Source organism: Corvus hawaiiensis, chromosome 5 (genome assembly GCF_020740725.1).
Source record: "Corvus hawaiiensis isolate bCorHaw1 chromosome 5, bCorHaw1.pri.cur, whole genome shotgun sequence".
NCBI classification, from domain to species: domain Eukaryota; kingdom Metazoa; phylum Chordata; class Aves; order Passeriformes; family Corvidae; genus Corvus; species Corvus hawaiiensis.
The window spans coordinates 16,419,769-16,443,425 of NC_063217.1; the positions used below are offsets into that span (position 1 = coordinate 16,419,769).

Sequence of the window (23,657 nt, forward strand, 5' to 3'; positions counted from 1 at the left end):
GAAAGCCGTATCTGAGAAAGGGTCTCTACACACATGTAGGTGTGTAGCAGGTGATGCATATTGCCTGTTGGTTTCCTCTGGAATCTGAAGAACACTTGTTTTAACACGTGCCTAAGAAAGTTGCCAGATACTCTGTAAACGCCAGCTCTGACCTTAGCCACCTCTTTGACTTCCTGCACAGAATTTCCTCTGCATCAAATGGGCCAGAAACACTCCATATGTGGCTGATGTCTCAACACCATTGGCCTTAAATTCTTTATTATTTCTTGAATGCAAAGTTTCTGAGGTTCTGTGACACAAAGGGAAAAACATTATCCCTGTCTTGTAAGACTTAATCTAAATAAGAGAGAACTCTTAGAGCAGACATTCAAAGTAATACCACACAGCACAACAGATGAAAGGCCAGGCTCAAAATTTCATCACTCAACTCTGCTATTATCTGACATTATTGCAGAACATGTGTGCTTTCAGTAAAGCCAGGTGTTCATGTAAAGATTTTCTTATATTACCCACATCAAGACAGAAAGTGACAAAGATCAGACCTGTTTGACACAATCATTCTGTCCAAAACCTTAGCATAGATGACAAAAAACCACCAGGTGCTATAATGGAAGTGGTGGCTAAATGTTTTGAAGAAAGCTTGGACTAAATGCACATGGAAGTTACTGTAAGGTTACACACAAATAGATATCTAGCACTCGTAACTATTTCTGTGCCTGGTCATGCTCAGTAACTCACACACTTAAAAGGATAAGAATTTGGAGGAAAATTACTTGTGTTTACAGCCAGGAGGAGAATGCAGTTAGGTAGTTATTGGAGTGCAGATGACACGTTTTAGCTTTAGCCTGCTTCGTGGCAGTGTGTGTATATACCCACATGCTTTGAGAAGTAACTTTACCCCAGCAAATGGGCACAATGATGTGGAAAGAAGTGAGCAGAATTCCAGGCACAGCTGGAATCACTCAGTTATGACTGCAAGGAAGCTGGAAATGAAAGCAACTGATACGGGAAAGTTGTTAAAAGGATTCAAAAGTAAAAACATGGTCTAAAGAGTCATTTTCCAGAGAAAATGGATTGGATCAGTAGGACAGAATTAATTGAAAAATCTGAATATTGATATGGGTGAAGTATCTATTTCCGTCAGATGTGCTGTCCTAGACTGGCTTACTTAGAGGATGCTCCCTCTGCAACAGGACGAGGACACCTAGTTCAGATGTAAACCTAAGGATAACCTACCCGGGCATTTTGCTTTTTACGCTTCATGGTATTTCAAATCCTGGTCTAAATTCCCATAAATGAAGAACAAACATGACTACTGACTGCCTACACATGCCCATCTGCTCAGATGGCACAGCTCCCACTAACAATTTAGTTGGGCAGTTTCACTGAAATCTAGGTGCCAAACCAGCATACGTTTCACAAAGATAAGTCTCTATGACACTACAAGCACCATTTCCTCTGCAAGATTCCCTCGTCTGGGACAGGTTTGAAGATTAGCCATCTAATGCTTCCTTGTTAGCTTTGTTTCATAGGAAACAAGATAATGCAATCACAGTCTGACTCCTGATCTCTCAGTCTGCCCTCTTCTTTCATACAGAAGTTTGGCAAATCTCAAACAGATTTGACAGAAGGGCAATGGTTTCAAAGTTATTATTTTTCTATGCATTTTGTTAAAATGAATGTCTGGTTAGAGGAGACCAGTGTTCAACTGTGTAAACTAAATTCTTACTAGACAACAGAAAATCTCCACAAGTGATTGCTGTCTTACCTGTGGGAAAAGCTTCTGTCAGAAGTTCACGGGTGCTAGACAGAAGGGAATCCAATCATTAGACACAATCCATAATAAAGAGAACAGCTGCTCACAGAACAACTTGGTTTTGATCACAGTTCTCATCAAAGTATGCGACCAAACCAAATACCTGAAGGCAAATACTGAAGAATCCCAAAGAGTTTACTAGCATTTCTGGCCACCACTCAAACACTCCATGTGTGTAGTAGAATAAATTGGCAGCACTCTCAGCTTGCACAGGGCAAGAACAGTGCCATCCACCTACACGTAGCAAGAGTGCATCAGAATATCTGTTGGGTTTTTCAGATTTTTCAAGTTCCTCAGTAATTTCCTAATGAATGCTGCAGAACTTGGAAAACTCAGCAAGCTCTCTCACACTTTTCTGAATGTTCAGTGTCATCCATCAAACACTTGGCCACAGGAGAAAACCCATTCAATGAACAAGTCATGGACTTGTACAGTATAAAAGAGGCCTATATGACAGCTTTCCCTGGCTGGTACAGTCCAGTCCAAGTACCTTGAGCCATTTCACTGATAAGGCTACTTGCAAAGTTACACAAAAACTCTCAGTCAAAGGCACGGTGAACTCTAAGGACCAACAGCAGCAAAGTGAGCTGGTTTTCAGTCTCAACAAATGGCAGTGCAGAGTGGAATGAGGAAATACAGGCTACTTTCCAACCACAGTGATAACAAAAAGTGACCCATGCATACTGGCCAGGAGAGAGGGCAGTTGTTTATTTTTTCAGCTTCAAAAGAAACCCAAATCCACAAAACTCTCAGCATAGACAGGTGAGCTCTACAAAAGCAGCTGGTGTGGTGAGGGGTAGGGAGAACATTTGTGCTTGTAGTGTTGATGCAACCACACAAAATCAGTCCCAGCTGTCCTGGCTAAGAACAAGGAGGCAAAGGACATGAAGAGAACTGGATTAACAGTACTGAGTGGTATGGCCAGCACCCACAGCATGCAATTAATATCATCCTGGCAAGAGGGATCATCCCATTTCCTTTCAAACACACTGCTGCCCCAGATGATCCACCTCTACCAAGAAGTCTGTGGCGAGGAGCAAAATTTAATCTGGATATCTGAACTGTATTGGCGTCAAGAGTATTTGTGTTCCCACCATGAGACCTGCCCTAAACTGGAACCCTCCCAAACTAGTATGTTGCTGTCAGAAAAGGCAGACCATTCTTACAATTCAGAATTCATTAAGAGAAATAATTTTTACTGATTTGAAATGACCATTTTGTGCAATAGTATTTTGATTTTATTGTGGTTTTTGTTTGAGGGTTTAAGAAATAACAAATATTTTCTTTGGCAAAACTAACTTTAAGATTAGCATTATTGTCACTGTTATTCTATCCTGGGGAGAGCATTCCCATAAAAAAGAGTGAACTTTCCAGGTATATTGTCTCTTTTGACCTTGTTGGATCAAATACTGCATTGTTTCTATTTACTGATAGTTGATATACTACAGAATAGCTTCACTGGAGTTCTGTGTGTGAACAATGTCACTGGCAGTGAGAAACAGACAAATACAAAACAGACCAACAAGTTATCATTTTGATTTTTCTAACACATTCCTTGTGTTTTCTGAGAACCTTTTACTCTGTTAGATAAAAATGGAGAAGATTTTTGAAGGATCCAATTTTGCTGGCAGTTACTCCTCAAACAAAATCAATAACTAACAATTTTTAATAGCGAAGCTCTTTCAATTGGAATGGCTGCAGTGCATGTGCATAAGCTGCAGTAATGTTTATTGTATACCAGGATGGAAAAGCTAGACTTTAGATTGTGTAACTTTCCACAACACAGTTTTCCTGAGGGCTGTTCAGCTCAACAAGCAGCCAAAGAAGGGGAGGGCGAAGGCAGCAGATCTGTTTCTTTCCAGCTTGAGATGAAGATGAGGCCCCACCCAGCAAACCAAACCTTTGGCATTCATCCACATGATCCTCCAGGCTAAGGAAAGAGGAGCCATGAAGCAATATAGCAGTACAAGCCCTCCTCACCATTCTCATTCCGGTGCTTGCTTTTTCACAGGCATATACTGCCCTACACAGTAAACAAGGCTGTCAGGCTTATGGTCCTCCATAACTGTAAAGTACCCATGCAAACCTGGCTTCTAACATGTTAGCTTTTGCTCTGTTTCAACGTGGCAGAAGCTACAGATTTTTCTTATCCATTCCTCACTGTGTCCATTGTTCTGGACATAAACAGGGTAGCCTCTTCAAGACAGACAGAAACACATTCTGTTTCCAAACCTAATTATCAGTCAAGCAACAGGAAGACTCTCTCATCTGAAATTTGAGAGGTAATCAGAATTCCCTCAAATGACAAGATTTTTACTGCAAGATCAATGTGCAAATAATTTGGTAGAACATCACCATCTGGTGGATACACCCACTGACAATTTGGTTTAAATTTTTTCTTTATCTCCCTTGTAGTTCTTCAGCACACTGAAGAATATTACATCATAAGTTCACAGAAAAAATACATTCAGTCCATCCATTGGCAATCTGTAACTTCTTAGGACAAGACACAAATCTGCGAAGAGGAAGAGGGGTGTGGAGAATTCCTATCTTCGTATACCATCATAGGTGGCAGACCTGTAAATAGAGTCCAGACAGGTGAGGCTACTCAACGACTCTTCCAGGCTACCTTGGAAAGATCCTATCCTTTGTGAAAAATAGCATACACCTCCTCCAAAGTCAGAGAGAAAATAGTATCTGGTTACCAGTTGGTTAAACAGTGCATTCCACACCAAAGCTGAGATTTCTTTTTCCTTTTACTCTCAGAACTGAGCAATTAGTCTCACTGTTGATAGAAATCATCTGCTTTGCATAGTCCCTACTCCCCAGCATGTCAGCAAGGTGCAAGATGCCACCCTTTTCACAAGCTCTAACTGGATAGTGGAGAAAAAGGGGAGGAAGGCAGGCAAAAAATGTCCATGCTGAATTCTATGAAGGAATTCTGTCAGCTGAAAATTGGGCTCCCTAAAAACACCACCTTAGACCTTGCATCTCATATCACAGAATCACAGAATGGGTAAGGCTGGGAAGGACCACAGTGGGTCATCTGGTTCAACCTCCCTGCTCAAGCAGGGCCATCCCAGAGCATGTGGCACAGGATTGCATTCAGATGGTTCTTGAGTATCTCCAGTGTGGGAGACTCCATAACGTCTCTGGGCAACCTGTTCCAGTGCAAGGTCACCCGCACAGTGAAGTTCTTCCTCATTTCAGGTGGAATTTTTGGAACTTCCTGGGCATCAGTCTCTGCCCATTGCCTCTTGTCCTATTGCTTGGCACCACTGAGCAGAGCCTGGCTCCATCCTCCTGGCACCCTCCCTTCAGATACTGACAGACATTGATGAGGTTCCCTCTCAGTTTTCTCTTCTTGAGGCTGAACAGGCCCAGCTCCCTCAGCCTTTTCTCATAACAGAGATTCTCCAGTCCTGGACCCCCAGGTTCTCTCTGCAGAGCTGCCAGGTCAACCCTTAGCCTGTGCTGGTGTCCAGGGTTATTCTTTTCCAGCTACAGGACTCTGCATTTGCCTTTGTTAAATTTCAAACAGTACTTCTCTGCCCATCTCTCCAACCTGTCTGAAACATGATGCTGAATATGGTATTTTCTGTCTACTTTATTTTCCTGTTGTTGTTTTAACCAGAAGCCCTATCAAAGAAACCATATACATGGTAGGCTAGATAACTTTCTCATAGCATTATAAAAACCCAGGGTCTTTTCAGTCTGTTTCCCATTTGTAGGAACTCTCATCCTACAGTTTAATGTAAGCCCCAGAGAAATGAGCTTTTTGTGATCATTTGCTGTGTCTAGGTGTTTGTCTGCATGTCTACCTGCTGTTTTCAACCAAAACCTGAGAAAAGGTAGCGGTCTCTACATCCATTATGTTCTGGCAAGTTCCATGTAACTATGCTGATACCTAAATAATGGGATGGAACTTAGACCATCAGGGAGACTGGTACAGCACAGAGACTGCAGAGAGTGTGGAGCTCAGACTCCCAGAGACAAAAGTACCCCAGTCACTGAAGAAAAACATAGACAAGATATTGTAAGAAAATTAAGGCTTCCATTCTTCCAAACTAAATACTAAACCCCATAGCCTCCCGTCACAATTTACCCCAATGCCTTTATACTGTTTGTAACTTACACCTTTATTCCACGAATCCCTTAGCCTGGCATGTTTAAACTCTACATTATACTGAAAGCAGTATGTACTTGGCAAAGAAAAAGCATAAAAATCAAACTGATTTCATTAGAGATGTATGTTGTGCAATTTATATCATAATATTGCACAATACTAAAACAGAGGTAAGAATAACACAAGAAAATCTTTTTTGTGAGATTTTACTTAATGAAATAAAACCACACACAACTACACAGCTGCTTCCAACTGTGGTTGTCAGAAGTTTGTACCATAAAGTTTCCGTGAAAGCCTGTGATGAGCAGTGACAGGGTGAAGTAAGGCTCTACAACCACTCAAATAAAACTTTAAACACTGACAAATAATGGATTTAAAAATAAGAATTTTCAGGTGCTACCAAAAAAAACCCCCAGAACACCACCTATTTTAAAAAACATAAAACAGTACCAAGAAATGGATAAAAACTAGCACTAGCACAGAAAATCAAGAGTTAACAGCAAAGCACTAATTCTTACTTGTGAGTGTGTGGGAGGTCCCACGGCAGGATATGACCTGAGAGACAACCCTGTATGCTAAAAGATTGTAAAGTCTCAAGGAGAATCAAAACACCTGAGCAGTGTTTGAAATACCTAAAGTTTTACAGTATATTTAAAACAAAAGATCTTCTAAGGACAGCCAATATGCATATGCAGAAGATGACAGGAAAACAGGATCAATAGCAGATCAGAGATAAACACATCCTTAAGACACTGTCAATAAAAAGAAGTAAAATTTTCATTCATTGTTGTAGCAAAAGCCACTTTGAAAAACAAAAACCTGTTTAAAAGCAATTAAGCAATTTTACAGAAATAGTCTGGGATTTTGTGCAAAGCGAGAGAGACTCCACACTTGCCTCATCTCCTAGAAGCATCCCATATTCTTAGATGTGACGTTGCCATGACAACCACAACTTGGTGACCTCGTTATTTCAACCTAATCCTGCTTTGAAATTATAGTTGCTCCACCCTTTTGCCTGGCTAGCCTGATAACATAATCATTGTAAATGAGGATGGAAAAACACAGCAGGATACCATTCCCCTAGTGACATGGGACTAGTCTCACCTTATCGGGGAAACAGAGCAACAATTAAACTGCCCAAATCTAAACACCCGAAAGTAGATTTTTATTTTTGTTGTTGTCGTTGTTTTGTTTGCTATTCTATTTTGGAAAAAAATCTAATAGCTTGTCAGTGCAGGGATTCAGTTTTGAATGGGGGCTTTTGGGGAAATTCCTTTTAATTTAATTTAATGTCTTTATCAGGAAATTAAGCAGTAATAAGGGGTAGTTCTTCTTAATTATGCATATGTTTCGACTAACAGCTGGAGGAAGATTTAAGATATAGACAAAGAGTCAGGACAGAACTTGTTTAGCTAAGTTCAAGCTTGCCTTGCTCTATTTAAACTGGTTAAAGCAGTGAGTACTACAGAATCCCAGCTGCAGATATTGTGGAACTACTTAACTATGTTTGCTCACATGTCACAGGTAGATTACTGTAATTCCACGCTTATTACACATGTGGACAACAACCATCCTGATGCTGTTGCAGATTTGAAGGAAACACTTTCGGGGAGGTAATTCAGAGTTTTCTAAGTACATAGGACATATGAAAGCTAGATGAGGAAGAAGGGGAGCAAATAACTTTAAAAGAACATAAATTTGGAGCTGTTGGCATATGATCCAACTGAAGTGCCATAGATTTTAGTTCACAAAATCATTTTGGGACTGTTCTTACATCCGTGTGTCTCCCTCCATTTTCTATCAGTCTAATTTCTCCCTTTCTTGGTGTTTGCATGCTTTAATCTGTTTGGGGACATATTTTACATTGGAGGTTGTGATATTGCATGAGACTTCTTGAAGGAACACCCTGCACAATGAGGCAACTAAATTTGTAAATAATGGTCATTATTAGAAGAAGATGACAAAAAGGAAGAAAGACAAGCTACTTTGACAGAGAAGTATAAAGAGGTGTTAGCTTGCTAAGTATGGATACAAGACTTCTGTTATTATGGTTATTTTCAGAAGAGTAACAAAGATTTCCTCAATCGTAACCTTATGCACCCCTGCCAGCAAAGGGGCTGAGTCAGCCTCTGCGGATATGAGCTCACAATTCTAGAAGGAAACTCTACATTTTAACATTTGGAAAGTTGTAGTGCTAAATTGTTCTTTCCAGCTTTCATGTCACAATAAGAGAAGTTGGGTGATGCCCTCTAAATCAATCACCAAGGACTCCATGCACAAGCAAAGGTACCTACTGGGCACCCATGGATTCAGTGACCAGCGAGGAAAACCTTTATGCAGAAAGTGATTTATTAACAGTATAATCCAAGTCTATTGGAAGTCTGAGGTAGCTGATGAAGTAATAAGACAAATAAAGTAGTGATTTCTGGTAAGGCACAAAAAAATCTTTTGAATCCTGCTGCAGCAGTTCTTAGGGATAATCTTCCTGGATAACCAATACAAAAATCCAAAAGCACTATAGCCATGCATTGCAGGTACAACATGATGAGCTGAAGACTGAGCTCTTTTCTCTGTGCCTTAAAAATACCTTTGTATTCAAAAGCATCTGCAACAGGCAGGGCTAAACCACCACTTGCCTCTGTTTGAAAACTTGCCACTCCCAGCAGAGAAAATGAAACCACTGAGGGCTTACACAGTCACCTTCACATAGGATCAGCACAAGGTGTCTCAGGCACAGAGAACTCAGCTTTTCTCCACAAAACATACCAAAACAAACAAAAAAACAAAAATTAAAAAAAAAATTTTAAAAAAGGAAATGGAAAGAAAAAACCCACACAAACAAAACCACCAACAAAGAAAAAAAAGGGAAACAGAGAGACCACCAAAACACACAGCTCATTTCCTCCATGAAGGGACCCCTTAACATACCCTTGGCCTTCCTTCACCTTCAGGTGGCGTGCTTTGCTGCCAATATCTAACCATTAAATGATTAGAAGAGATGTGAATGTAATCATTAGATTTTTTTTTTCTTGAGTTGTTCAGCAGTGGTTAGAAATCAGTCTCCATTAAAATATTTTTCTTGAGCTCTGTTGAATCCCAAGAGCAGAGAATAGACATGAGTAGGAGATGTTTTTACAGCACTGCAGCAAAGGAAGCAGGTTTTCCTTCACTAAAAGGCCAAAGTTCATTTTCTTAGAATAGCAGCATACATTCCAAAATGGTGCCTCACATTTACCAAGAGCTATCAGGGAGCAAGTGAACAAGATTTATGTCCAGATTCAAATTTAGTTCTCCTACGTACAATAGTAAAAGGCCAGACCATTCAATACTTAATCAGGTTTGGAGTCTGATTTTTCCAGCCTTGCCTGAGATCACCATATATCTTGTGCAGGCTGATTAATCCCTCTAACTACTGATTCTAACATATGAACAGGAATCTAGAAGCCCCAAATGAAATTCCAAGCAGGAAGTGTACTTTGACAATTGATTTTTGCATCTACAGTCTGACTTAATCTATTACAACCTAGTTTTCTGTACTCTTTTCAGAAAAAGGAATATATTTTCCTTGTTACAGTTATGTTCCTGTATTTCAACAGCTAAAATCATTTTGTATTCAAAACAGCTAACATACAGGGTGGGAGGGAAAGAATTACTAACTCTTCCTTGTGCAGTTTAAAGTGGACCGCATAGCAGACCTCTTGCTGAATTTGGGGGACACGATTCCTTACTGACACTGCTATGGAATCAGTAGGTATGAGTTTTTACAGACAATACAGAAGTTATTATACACAAACGATTTTCTGCTTCGCACAAATTTAAAACAGAAATAAGAACAAAGCTGTGCTTCTCTCCTAGATCAGTAGTGACACCTAGTGACCAAAGACTAAAGGAACCACGCTCCAGAGGAACCGATTTGCACTGGGCTGGATTACACTACAAAAACTGTAGGGTGTGGCAGGACATAAACCAAATAAAAGCTGACATTAGCTATGGGGTGATTTAAATTTACACAGAAACGCTGCATCTGCTTTAAAGAACAATGTTCTGCAAATCAAATAGAAAGGAAGGAATGTTTTCATAAGCAGGAAAGAAACCCTTTGGACAAGTAGAACGTAATTACCCACTGAAACCTAGGAAGGCTCTGGGGCAGAGCATTCCTACACATGAATGATGTCCACAGTACAGTTCTAAAGTTCTAAAGATCTAATTTTTCCATCTCATTCAAAAAGAGTGCAACTGCTCCTTATTATGGTCCAAGTTGATACAGAAAATCTCACCAACATAGCTGTAGTGCAATGTATTATTCCACTTAACCTACACCAGAGCAGACCTCTCTATATCTTGACATACTACTCTATAATAAAAATTACTTGGTTGCTGATCGTTACCTGGATCAATGACTTGTGGTTGCAGGGCAATGCTGAAAAGACTACTGTCTCCTCAACAGGCTTGTCCTGTATTGTTATGCACTGTACGTTATATGGCTCGGGAAGCACTACGCATATGTTCCCCATAGAGGTGGTTAGCCCCAGCCTCTAAGCCACCTTCACTTTGGGCCATGCTATCCACACAGTAACCTTTTCCCAAGTGATGGTAACACTGAAGCTGCAGTAATGCTTATCACTCTTATGGAACCAGGCTCTGCTCCTGGGGGAGACGATGCCACTTTCTGCCTAAAAATCACTCTTTTTTTCCCAGCTTTTCACCAGGTTTAAGATTTGTAAAATGCTCTGCGCTGCAATTGAAATACAAAAAGTTTAAAAGATCCCCAGGAATAATGTTAGGAGACATTTCAGAGGAAGACATTAGTCAAAATAGGGGAAGGGGGGAAAAGAATTTAAGGAAGAAAAACCTGGGCAAACTCCAAAGTAGAAGAGATTAGCAGAAACCTTATGCAATATATCTCAAACTATACTTATAGTTGGAGAAATCTTTTTTTAGTCTCATAGGAACAAATGGATATTCAAGCATTCATCAGTCTCCTTTATCTTCACTTCGTGCTCATTTCTCAGAGAAAAGAACTCCAAGTTGCAACACAGTAGAGATGCAGGCTTGTAATGTCCAAACTGGAGAAACTGTGCTGATTCATTAAAGGATGTTGCACAAAACAGGTAAAATCACAGATGACTAAAGCAGCTGAAAAAGGACTTGGGTGAAAGGAGAGACATCCATGACCAGCAGCAGAGAGATCATGAACCATACAGCCAGAAAACTTACAGATTCTGGGAGTTTTCAAGACACATGCACTGGGAAATGTGTTCAGAAATACAAAAGAATGCTACTTGTTCTTTGATTTTCTGAGATAAGGAATACTGGGGACTGATGACAGAGAAGGTTTAAGAATTTTGTGTTACCAAAAGAGGACAGCTGCAGCCTTGACCGATAAAAAACCAACCCACACAACGACTGGCAGTGTCAGAAATACATGTCTTGTTACACCCAAAAATAATCTGCTCACTACAAGCAATTAGCCCCATATCGCATTAGAATTCACTTGTGCTCCTATCTGTACCACAGTATCATATAAGATCCCCTCAAAGAAAGAGGAAAAAATTCCAACAGAGACCAACTGATTATCACAATCTAAAAGTCCTGGAAAAGTCCTCAAAACAAGCACAAAGATCAGAGAAGGGGAAAGGTCCCATGTTTCCCCCTCATTATGTCTTTTCCTCACTGCCAGCAAGATAGCTAGAGACTAGCCAGTTACCTTGGCCTCTTTTGTACAGAACATAGGTAAGTTTGAAGAGGAATAGAAGTTTTTGTTGATTCAATCTGTCAGCAAGCCAGTGGTTACTTCTAAATGGAGAAGCAGCATAGACTTCTGAACTCAGGAGAACCGCTCTCTGTGTGACTGGTCTTTGATAAGCAGCTTTCACCCTGGCCCTGAGTCTCTGTAGTATAGCTAAGGGATCCATGGGAAGTGAAATAGAGCCATTATTCGACCTTTATGAAATTTCTAAGAGTCAGAATCACTACTGGAAAACCTTTAGGGGCCCACAAAAACGAAAAACAATGACAGCTATCGCCTTAAATTGGCAGATCTTTAGTTTTGTTCCCATCTTCAATGTGGGCTGGCTGTGACCTTACAGAAAGTTCACTGGGACATGTTTGAGGTTAAAATAATCAGCTGTATATTGTCACATCTCTTATTTATACCTTAGGTTGAAGTGAACTAGTTTTAACTTGCATTAAGATTTGCAGCCTTCATTATGTGGTATCTTTCTTTATAAATATTGAAAGAACGGTCAATATCTATTCATAGCATAATTTATGTATTTGCTAATTACTGTAGCTTACATCTAAAGTGAGGTGGTCACACACTTGTTAGCTCCAATTACAACAGAAAAATCATTAATCATAGCTTTATAGTACAGAATAGGTATTGTAGGTATTAAATAGGTGTTTAGCTTATTGCTGTACAGCTATGACATCAGTGTGAGTACCTTAAATAACAAGACACTATAAAAATATCTGGAATGTCTTTGCTGTTTTCAGTTTTGTGATCTGAAATGCTGAATTGCAAAAAAAACCCCAGGTGCACACGAACTGGGGGGGATGAGGGAGAAAGATTGCCTTGATGTTTCATAAAATGAAAGTTCAATAAGAAAGCCCTTTACCTCCATGTAAAAATTCAACTTTTCCCCAAATGAAACAGAGCATTAAGATTCAAGAACATAACCTTGTAATCAGATCTATTATTTCTTTGCATCAACCCTTAGATTCTTTCCTATGTGGTTTTTTGCCTAATGATCTTATCATTAAGCTCAACAAAATTGAGTGTAATGTACTGAAAATACACTGAGCTGATACTGAACTTGTTGACGAGGAGTGTAGGCCTGTTAAAATTGACAAAACTGGCAAGTTCTCTATTCCCTATTATTTTATTGCTCTTTGGTTCAACATGTAGCTTTGCAAGCAAAAAAACCTTTATTGCTTACTGGTTGAAAAGAAAGATCATACTCAAGAATACATTTCATTAGTCATGATTCAGACTCCTTTATCAGTTTTCTTCTTTGATGTAAATTCCAATTTGTTAATGGTATGTAGGTACAAAGGCAAAAATAGAAATATTTCATGGAGTTCTAGAGACTATCACTGACAAACTAAGGTTATAACTCTATTTTTATCTCACGGAGGTGATATTTTCTTAAAAATATTTTCTTGGAGATACAGGAGCAGCAGAGATATCAGCAAAAATTTATGCTTTGGTTTTAGTAGTGCAATCACTGCTAGACTGAGTGCTAAATGCATGGGTTGCTGCCCAGATTGTTTTTGCTGAAAAGCCACTGGAAGATCTAGTTCACTACATGACCCCAAAAAAACTGCACTAATGCAGCAGGGGGTAGACATGCAGAACTGTGAACAAAAAGCCAGGAAAAAGAATGGTACACTGCCTAAATCCAGAATTTCAAGACCATATGTCTAGGCAGCAAACTTCTACCAAGCAAATCTGAATATTTAATCTTTAATTCCCTTGACCACCTCAACATTTTACAGAACTAGACCGAGAACCACATCTATCCGAAAAGATATTTGGTGATCTGTTTCAAAAATAGGCCTGTAAGTAGTCATAAAAGCACAAGTGAGGGAAGTAAATTTGGGCAGAAATGACTGAATAGATCAAAGGAAGGAAGTGTTCAAAACAATTTAACAACTAACTGCCAAAATTATACTGCCCTTCCTGATGCTGTCTGTTTCCAGGGCCAAATCAAGTTATATCCAACACAGCCTGTGCCAACCCTCAGAAAAAATTTGAAAGTACTTCACTCATTTAAAAAAATGTTAAATATTAATAATCCAATAAATAGGCCACAAAAATACAATATGCATAAATATCTACGCATTAATTTAGGTTCCTAGTGTAAAATATCCAAGGCTTCGCCATTTATTGCATATTGCACAAGTCAAAAGAGTATTTTACCAATCATGAAACAAAAAAAACTCAAAATGAACAAAGCTGCTTTGTACATTATGATTATAATGCCAATATTAAATCCTGTTCATGTACCCTTTTTTATATCTGATTCCTCTCAGTCCTTTTCCAGTCCAACCAGAATCAGGACTATGTACTTTATCTCCCAACTAGAATCCTTGCATTTGCTCTAAAAGGAGTCACAAATTGATTCTTCACTCAAAGTCAGCATGTGAAAAGCTTCAAAAGAAAAATTCTTTGGCAGCCCAAAGTTTTCTTTAGCAGTATATTTCCAGCCCTACTCCAACCAGATCTCCAGTCCTGGTGGATTGATTCTGCCCAGCTTCAAACAGGGACTTTCAAGACTGACACTAGTACCTCATATCTGGCAAAATCTGAATATTTAATATTTCCTTGCAGAAAAGCAGGATAGCAAGATCTCTCAGATAATTAGGGATTTGTTCACAGACCCTCTCTTAGCACTGAAACAGTCTTTAATTTTGCATGGGGAAAAGAAGAATTGTCAGAATTTTTCAGACATTTAGAATATCTTACCATGTGCCTCAGGGAATCCTGGCTGGATCCTGTGAATGGCAGTGACACTACTACTTTTGACTAAACTATGCCTGCAAATTCACCAGAAAGGTTTCAGAATGAACTGCTACCGGTTTACCAGTTGCCCTACTTTCCACAGAATTAAAACAAAGCACCTGAGCCTAGTTAACCACTAACAAACAAACCTTGAACGAGGTCTAAGTCTGCTTCCCATTAATATAATTTGTAAGTAATATTTTTGCCTGCAGGAAACATTACAAAGAAACCACAAAGTTGCCTCCAATTTCAAATTAGGAGCTACTTCTGCATTTAGTTGAAATAGTTTCACATGACTGAGGTGCAGTCAGATGAGCTGTAGTCATGCTGTCTGCATATACCTGAAGATGTGTGAACCTTTCCCCCCTCTGCTTGCTTTGCAAAGTAAAGGCATCTCCTTCCAGCTGTAGCTCAGACTGCTGTAATCCATTCCTTCCTTGCTCCTAAAGCAGATTAAAACAGGCTGCTCTTGTCCACTCAAAACTTCAGCTTCTATGGTTCCTCTCCTCAATAACTCTCCTGTGCAACAAAAGGTACTTGTGCTTTTCACATCTGCTGCAGCCTTGGATTTGTTTGGATTAATGAAAATTCTGATCCTGTGGATAACAGCCAATTATGTCACTGTGATCCCCTCAAGTAGCTGAGAAAAGAGGGAGTTCTCTGGCTTGCAACCCTCAGATTTAATACTTCTAGATCAAGGTTAAATTTGGCTCCTGATCTTCACTTTGTTCTGTTTTTGGAGAGGTAGAATACCTGATGAACTCTAAAATGTAAAACTTTTGTATGTCTGCTTCTAGTACTGTTTTGGTCCTACCTCATTTCCCAAGTATTTTACAAAAATTATAGTTCTTGTAATTTTTATAATTCATGTCCATCCAAACTACAATCAAGTACATTAAGAGAAATATGTCATTAAAAAAATAAATAGAGAAGATTAAAATAAAAAGTATTATTAAAGAGCAAAGGCAGATGAAAAACTGAAATTAGCAACATATTTTTCAAAATAACACAATATTTTCTGTTTAAATTTTTGGTTTATGTTCTTTTACATTTTTCAATTCCCATTTCAAGATAAAGTATGATGAATAAAAATTTGTTCCAGAGAAGTGCACCCACAATAACACTACATTTAATTTTATGTTTCTTGTTCTGCTAAAACTTTTTTTATTCTTTAATTTTATTTTTGACAGCTGGGGGAAGGGGAGACACTGACAACCACACACGAAATGGGAAGTCCTCCTTGTGCTATTTGTACACTATGGAACATAAGTGCCTCCTAACTCTGCAGCTGTGTGGCAGACAAGCAATGCAATTGTTTAATGTAATTTAGTCAAGAACAGCTAAAGAAGGAAAAACCTGACTTAGGAAAAATCAGAGACAGATTCCAACTTTGCTCATTAAGGTTTAAAGAAAAGTGCTTTATATGCCTGAATGACTGCCTTGGCGTGGTATGCTGCTTTCCAAGTCCTGAATTTCATGCCTTTTTTTCTTTCTAAAGCTGATTTCAATTTTGGACAGCATCCACCTAGAATTACTTGTATGTTTTTAATTTCTCCTTTGACTACACAACTTAAACAAACAGGTTTGGCTGGGTGGATTTAATCAGAAACAGATAAAAAGTTTTGAAAATGAAAAGTAGATATGCCAAGTGCACCAAAGTGAACTTTCATTCATTTACTCCTCCTTTATTTCTGTTATTGGATAGTTTAGCACTCAGGTTTCTCAAAGACCTGAAGTAAAAAGAAATAATGAGCACCAAGAATACTGAACTTACATATCAAATTTTTTCCAGAAATCTTAAATTAGAAGAGTCAAATGGAGTGTGTTGTCTGTTGCAAATGAACTAGATGAAGTTGAAAATTAGTCCAAAGTAAATGGGAGATAAGTAAAGTATCAAAGATTTCAAGAAAATGAGTTTGACTGCTCTGCTGTTATCTAAGGGTCTTTTAATGCCCTAAATGGTTCTTTATTCTTTACTACCACAAGACAAGACTGATTTATTACAACAGTGTTAACACCACTTTAGAATTTGAGTTTATTGGAATAGAACAAGGTAAGTTGTTTGAAAAAAATTGAACTCCCTCTGCAGATAAAAACCTTGAGATCTTTAGATTTGAAATTGGGTTTTCCTAGTTTCTAAAATCCTGGTTTCTTGGTCTTACCGTTGAAATAAAACTCCTTGACCAGACTCAACTGACATGAAAAGTAGGATTGGGTCTGCAATGAAAAGGACTTACGAATTCAGTAAGTCCATCTCAGTAAAAAAAACTTAGTCATGTAAAAATTAGGGGCATGTTATACTTCTACTTAAATTCAACTCAGAATATGTGCATTAAACAAGCATATAAAACTTTCCATTTTGGGGGTCTTCATTTAAATATATCTGTGCCTAAAACTGGTCATTAAGTGTGTTAGAAATTGAAGCCCCATTGAATTCCCAGCATTGTCATCGTCAACTGGCACTCTGCTGTTGACTTTTGTAGAATCAGGATTTCATCCAAGACACTACAATCTAAAACAAGTTCTGAGAAGTTTCAGCTGCTATATTTATCACAAGAGGGTTTTATCTTGAAATTATAAAAAGTGAGATTATACAATTTACATTATTTTTCACTGCTAATAACTTTTATTATTGTGTATATCTAAACTGTTGAATCAAACAACAATTATAGAAGTAGAGACACCAGGCTTGCAGACCGTCATATTTTTGTATAGGGACTCAGAGTTCACATTACATTCGCTAGAAAAATAGACAGAAAGAAAATAAAAAGTGACAAAACCCTCTGTTCCTTCCAGTGTGCTTAGAACAAGGGCATAATTTCCTCCCCATCATCCAAGTAGTAACCACCAAATAAGAGTAAATAACCTCCAACAATTTTCCAAGAGTCAAAAGCATCAATTATTCCACAACCAGATGTCTACTCCTTCTTCTCAACTTGTAACAATTTCTACAATACAGTTATGTGTTATTCAAACAAAACAGACACAACAGTACAAAACCTCAGGCACAGCATGGAGAAATGGAAAGGAGAATGTGGAGTAACTACTGAATACATTATAGTAGAGCATTTGCATCCAAAACCTTGCCTATATTTCAGCCACATCCCTGCAGAGGCATCAGTAGGTATAATAGAATATATTATCTTCCCCTACTAAACTTTCCTGTGCTATTCAGTATTGAACAGAAATTGTCCCTTTTTAAAACGTGGTGACAGTTGAAGGACTACAGAAAACCTACTAACTGAAATATCTGCATGCTGTATGAGCTGTCCCCTAAACCAGAGAGGAGGAAATCAAGGTACAGCTGGAGAGTCCGGTTTCAGTAAAGAAGTCTTAGCTCAAATGCTATGTGTAACAGAAATTCTCAAGCATGATCAAAAAAATATCAGCTAACACAACTATTAGCATGTTTCAGATTGCTGTGTAGTAGTTTTCACACATCAAAGAAATTAGAGGAAAGGACAACAGATGAACAGCAGGTAAGATTCAGTGTCCTTGACTTCCTCTTTGTTTTAGCTTACAGGAATTCTTACAGTAAAATGATTATAAAAGAAATCCCATGATTCTGAACAGAGATGCCTATAGGTTTTTGGGTAGTGTGGGACACAGCACATCTCTGGTAGCTGACTACAGAAATAGCCAGTGATTTCTCATTCTTTTTGTCAGTTCTCAGCATATTTCTACTGATTTATGTGTTAAATCAAATTTTTTCCAATCTTCCCTCAGAAATAGTTTATGGCTAAGTATTGATGTCCATGTTTCCTTTTACACTGCCACACACGCATGAACATGTAACAGTTCACATACAGATGTTTACTTTCCTCAGCCATCTGTTCCATCTGAAACAAAAGAGAACACAGAAAATGAACTCCCACTGTAAATCTCTTTCTGAATACATAAACAAACAACTGGGTTCTCAACAAAAAGTCTGTTGATTTTCACTGTGTGTCGGAAAATATTGCACTTTATGGATGACTCAGAGAGTCAGATCCCTGGTCTGAACAGTGTGGAGTATTGGTAAGATAATAATTAAAAATCATGAGTAATCATGGGATAAGGGAGCACACAGATCACTCCAGAATTTTTATTTGCAGGATGCTGTTCTGTGTCTTTTTTTTCTTTATAGTTATAGGTGTTTGGGTTTTTTATTTTCAGACAAACCCACAACTAAGAACTGTATTGGACATAAGCAGATGCAGTGAAGGGTGATAAACTGAGAGAAATGGATTTAATGAGAGACTTGAACAGGGAGTGTGGTGGGCAGTGCCAAAATCTTAAGAGTCTGTTTTCAGCTGTGGGGATGAGTTAGCCCATAAAGACTGAGTCACAAAGCGGCAGTCAGGTAAGAGTTACATGCAGAGGGGACATGAAGTGGGAATAATGAAGTCTGGAAGAGGTATACACAACAGTATGCAAACCAACAGCAAGAAAGAATTCTAGTTTGGGGAGGCCATTAAGAAGTATATGAATTTGAGTCAATGAGAGAAAAGGGAGAGAACCATATGAGAGTGAAGTTTGGTGTAGAATCTGTTAACTAAGAAGAAAGTTCAGTTACTTGGTGTGACTGGAAGACAGTGGAGGAAAGGGAGAAGAAGGTACAGCTGCTATAGTACTGTCAGAGAACTGGTTCTCGTGAATATGAAGAGATTTTGTCTACCTGGAAAGAGTTCTTATCCATTCCTGCCTCCTGATCATATATCTGCATGGAGACCATACCTTTACTTGTTAGCTGGTGGCCACAGCTATCCAAGACTGTTCCAAACTTTGGTCCTGAAAGTTTTAGAATGTCCTCAACCTAAAAACTGAGCAGGTATAGTTTACCTAGGGTACGATCTGACCCCCAAATAAATGAACATAAGTAGGTTCAAATCTCACTGAAGGCAACAGTAACACCTGGAGCTGAGCAGGTTCACTATAACTACTGACTCTCTTTGCACTGACATATATCAAGTCAAATTTCCTCACACACCAGCCCAGGTCTCACTACGTGTTTCACTTGGCTCTTACTACATTAGCACATGTACTCCTGCATTGGAGTGGATATAGCTGTAACATAATACCTGACTTCAGGATGAAAATTTTCCATTTTATACTCTCTGAAACTAAACAACCTGACAAAGCATGAAATTTCATGCAACTGAGCCAATCAAATTCATATCCTGCAGTCAGGCTTTAAACCAGAATTGTACCTGGGGACTAAAATCCAGGCCTAGAAGAGATCAAGTAATGCAACCTTGTCTCTTATTTTACATGTTAAGAAAACTAAAGAACCAACAAAATCCCAACAATGACAATACTTAAACCTGGAGTTTCTGTAGAGGTATTCCTACCTTAAGTTTCCAAATATGGATATCTATCACACACAACAGCCTACCTGATCTCCCTGTGTACTAAGTGACAAGTAGTCACTAAATGAGGAAATTTTGTTGGTTTCTTTTTTTTATTTGTCAAGGGACACTGTCTGGTATTACAGCATTTTTTTTTTAATGAGAAATTATGATTTTGAAAAATAAATTCATTAAATATTTGCACTATAAAACAAAGAGTAAAAATGCTTTAGCTATAATATTACATTCAAAAAATATTTTGGCATGTTTGATGCACACACACGAGTTTGGAAAATAAGAGTAAAAGTTGACACTACTACAGTAATAATTAATAAATCTGTTAAAACTTCCCACATATATAACCATCTAGATACATTCATAGATACCCAAAGAAGCACTAGCCAAACATGATCAGACCCAGGAAGCAGTTCAGTGATGCTATTACGGTATATATCTATGAAAGCTGACTCATGTTGACACAGCAGCTGTACCACAGGAAGAAAGCTAAGGTAGCCCAAAAGGGTTAACCTACACCAGACTGAAGTAGGAGTTATGTTACAGCAGCTCATTTACATCTGGCTCATGAGCCTGTGCACTGCACTGTCCTGCCTTTCCCAACACCAAAAATCAGAAATAGCCAAGACAAAGAACGAGCTTTTGAATACCTTGAGATTTATATTCAGTCCTGTTGCTTCTGGGTGAGTTTTCTATCTGACCTCCTGCACTATAAAAAGTGTTCATCTTTAACATGTGAAGCTTTCAGTTTTTAGAATGGCTATGTTTTACCACAGTGAACAAGGTTTTGTGGAGCAAGACCAGCGAAGTAGGACATCCAAGCCAAAGCAACTTAAATTCATGCAAGTTCATGTTAAAGGGAAATGACAACTCCTCTCTTCTAGTCCTTTTATTAGGTCACATTATTGACAATGTGCTTTTTCTACAGATGTCTTAGGCATAAAATAATAATATTACACCACATATCCAAAGTAAAAAGCAGAGACACTCTTCAACAGGAGACAAGGTACATCTTCAGGTGCTCTTACTGGGCACTGGTCTTGATACAGTCTGTAACAGCTGACCTCATGGCATAAAAAGACTCAAATAGATTGTGCTTCGAATACTTATCCTTGCTGAGTCTCTTACTCCTGCACTTCAACATATATACACACACCTTATACATTAATCACTAGGAGTTTACACACAGACTAGTCATAAACACCTTTATTTTAGCAACACTGGTTCAATCACTGCCATCTTGCTTTTGGTTTACCTCATTCAAAATAAAACCCCTCTCCCTGCTTGCTTTGATTTGATATAAAACCCCTTTAGACTTATTTCTGTTGTTCTTGATGCATTCTGTTCTAGTCTCTACCTGGATATAAGCCCACAAATTAATGCTGATGCTGTACTCAGTACTGTGACAGCATTAATAGAGCACTATTTTGTTGTCCACAATAAGCTCCCTCTTGTGCCTCTGGTGTTCAATAATTAGGCCCCTTCAGACACACAGTTTAGTTATTATGGTTCATCAGCTTATAATGCATTATTCTAAATAGCTGCATTTTCATTCTTTTTTTTCCCCTTTTCCTTTTTTGCTGTTAAATTTTAAAAACTCAGATAATGGAAGTGAAAAGAATTACTCACCCTTCCTCTCGATCTAACATAACGTTTATGGGAGGCAGGGAGAGCAGGAAGATGTTCCTGTGAAGAGAGGAACTTGAACAGCTTTATAGGGCAACAACCTAGGAAGAAATGACAAGCCAATACCCACATTTACTGTTTGTAAATCTGAGCATTGATTCTGCTTTCACAAGTGGCTTTCATCAAATGCAAATCAGAAGCCTGGCATCTGCTTGAGTAACCAGGCAGCCCTGTCCCCCTTTCAAGGGAACAAAAGCCATACAATCAAAGGGTTTTAAGAGTATGGCAAACTTATTGTAAGCTAGAAAAGGTTAAAAGTCTGCCAGGGCTTAAACATACCTCTCAGAACTCCCAAGTATGGAAACACTTCTGACCTTTATGAATTCTTTTTTTTCTGTGAAATGTTCCTGCATATTTGAAACATGATAAAAAGTGACCAAACAGGAGGGAGACAAACTAGTTACATTTCTTAATTCCCAACTGATTTTGAAAGCTTCAGAAAGCAAACTCATACAGTTTTATTTGTTCTCAGATTCCAAAAATCCTGCTCTGAACAACAGCACTTTGGCTGTCGTACAGGACCTACCTGTGCTCCCCTGCATAAGTGACAGATCCTCTTCTGTAAAGATGGGTAACAACTTTCCCTCCAGACATGCTAATTCCTCTCTCAGAAGTCTTCACTAAGAGTGGCACACCCTGGAAAATGGCTGAATCACATCTGGGTAGAGAAAAATATATTTTTAATAACATTTTGATATTTTAAAATACTATTTTAATAATATATAACCCTTTCAGATGTATTTCTGTTGTTCTTCTTTGAATTAACTGAAAATTCACAACTTCTATTTGCTTCAGTGGAAAGCACCCTTTCCCAGCAACAAAGAAAATCAGATTACTATTTCTACTGAAAATCTCTGAACAATGTCTAATACTAACTTCACAAGTGTATTTATTGTGAAAATAAAGCCTTTTGCTGTATGATAAGAACATACAATATAATTTTTTTAAAAATATATTAAGACAATGAATTCATCAGTGTCTTTCTAATAGTCTTATTTCTCATTCATTTGGGAATAATCACAAAGCTTATCCCAATGATTATGAAGTTAGAAACCAACATTCAAAGACTTGTAATAAGCCTGAAGTGTCAGTTTGGTAATTTTTGAGCTTTTTATTTAGTGATTGGTTCTAGGTTCCAAAATAGAATACCATCTCACACACAAGTTTAAGCTTCATAAGAACAGGACTTGTCAATGCTGTTAATAACTAGATGGATAATAATTCACTCTGAGTAATGTCTGAAGGACCCTGCTGCTGTGAGGAGTCTTTGTAAATATAAACAGTTTAATTTAAAACAGGTCTTGGTTCTAATGTTTTGAATACAGTCTAACAGAGCAACCTGTGCTGTCTTCTGAAGGAATCATAATTCTCTCAGGTGTTTAGAGGCAAATATAAAGCAAAGGCTGGCAATTCTCTAAGGCAAAACCAGAACAAGAAAACAGCAATAGGAGGGAGTTTTGGAGTTGGGTTTTTAATATGTATTAGGAACTACATAAATCAGATTATGAAACTCAGTGTCACAAAATGTCATGGAGCCCAAAAATATAAATAGAACTGAAATTAAATCATGTGGGCTAAAGGAAAAACCTATTGGACGTGCTGGTACAAGTGTAACCTCCAGGTCAGCTGGACATACTAAAACTCACCGGGCTTACCCTATACTTTTTCTCCTTTTAATTCTATGTTTGCAGCACCTCATATTGGCAGATATCTTTGTTGCATTACCCAAGGAATAAGTTTGAAATAAACAGCCTTCTCTCTGAAGCATAGGATCTGGTGTTCATGTAATGCAGATACAAGTGATGAAAATAAAAACCAACCAAAACAACCACCCAACACAAAACAAAACAGGAACAATGATTTAAAAATGAAAGGCTCAAGAATAGGATCCCAAGTAGGAAATAGATTCTGTTATCGTTGTAAATATAGCAGGTAAAAGACTACTTCTAGGAGGAAATATCACATAGAAACAAAGCATGAGTGGTAATTCTGGACTAAGCATCCTGCATTCTGCCCATTACATCTCAAAGACTATCTCCTGTTTGCTGCCAATGAGGATTTCTCCCAAACTCAAACCCCTTACAGAGAGCAAGACGGCTACAGAAAACAAAGTGGAAAGATCAAATGATCCCAGACTATAACAAATGAAATAAATGAAGAGGTCAAAGCATCAGAAGTGGAATA

The 23,657-nt window shown here is 38.3% G+C and overlaps 1 protein-coding gene across 6 annotated transcripts in view; it reads right to left on the minus strand.

Moving 5' to 3' along the window:
* LDB2 (LIM domain binding 2) overlaps window positions 1-22,082 on the minus strand; it is a 378,538-nt gene extending 356,456 nt beyond the window's left edge. For all 6 annotated transcript variants that reach the window (XM_048304188.1, XM_048304189.1, XM_048304187.1 and 3 more), the window contains exons 1-2: window positions 22,000-22,082; window positions 21,417-21,473 (exon numbers count right to left, since the gene is read on the minus strand). In XM_048304188.1, coding sequence (XP_048160145.1) covers window positions 21,417-21,473; window positions 22,000-22,067 — 125 coding nt within the window. In that variant the 5' untranslated portion in view covers window positions 22,068-22,082. The remainder of the gene's footprint in view (window positions 1-21,416; window positions 21,474-21,999) is intronic.
* Window positions 22,083-23,657: the final 1,575 nt, after the last annotated feature.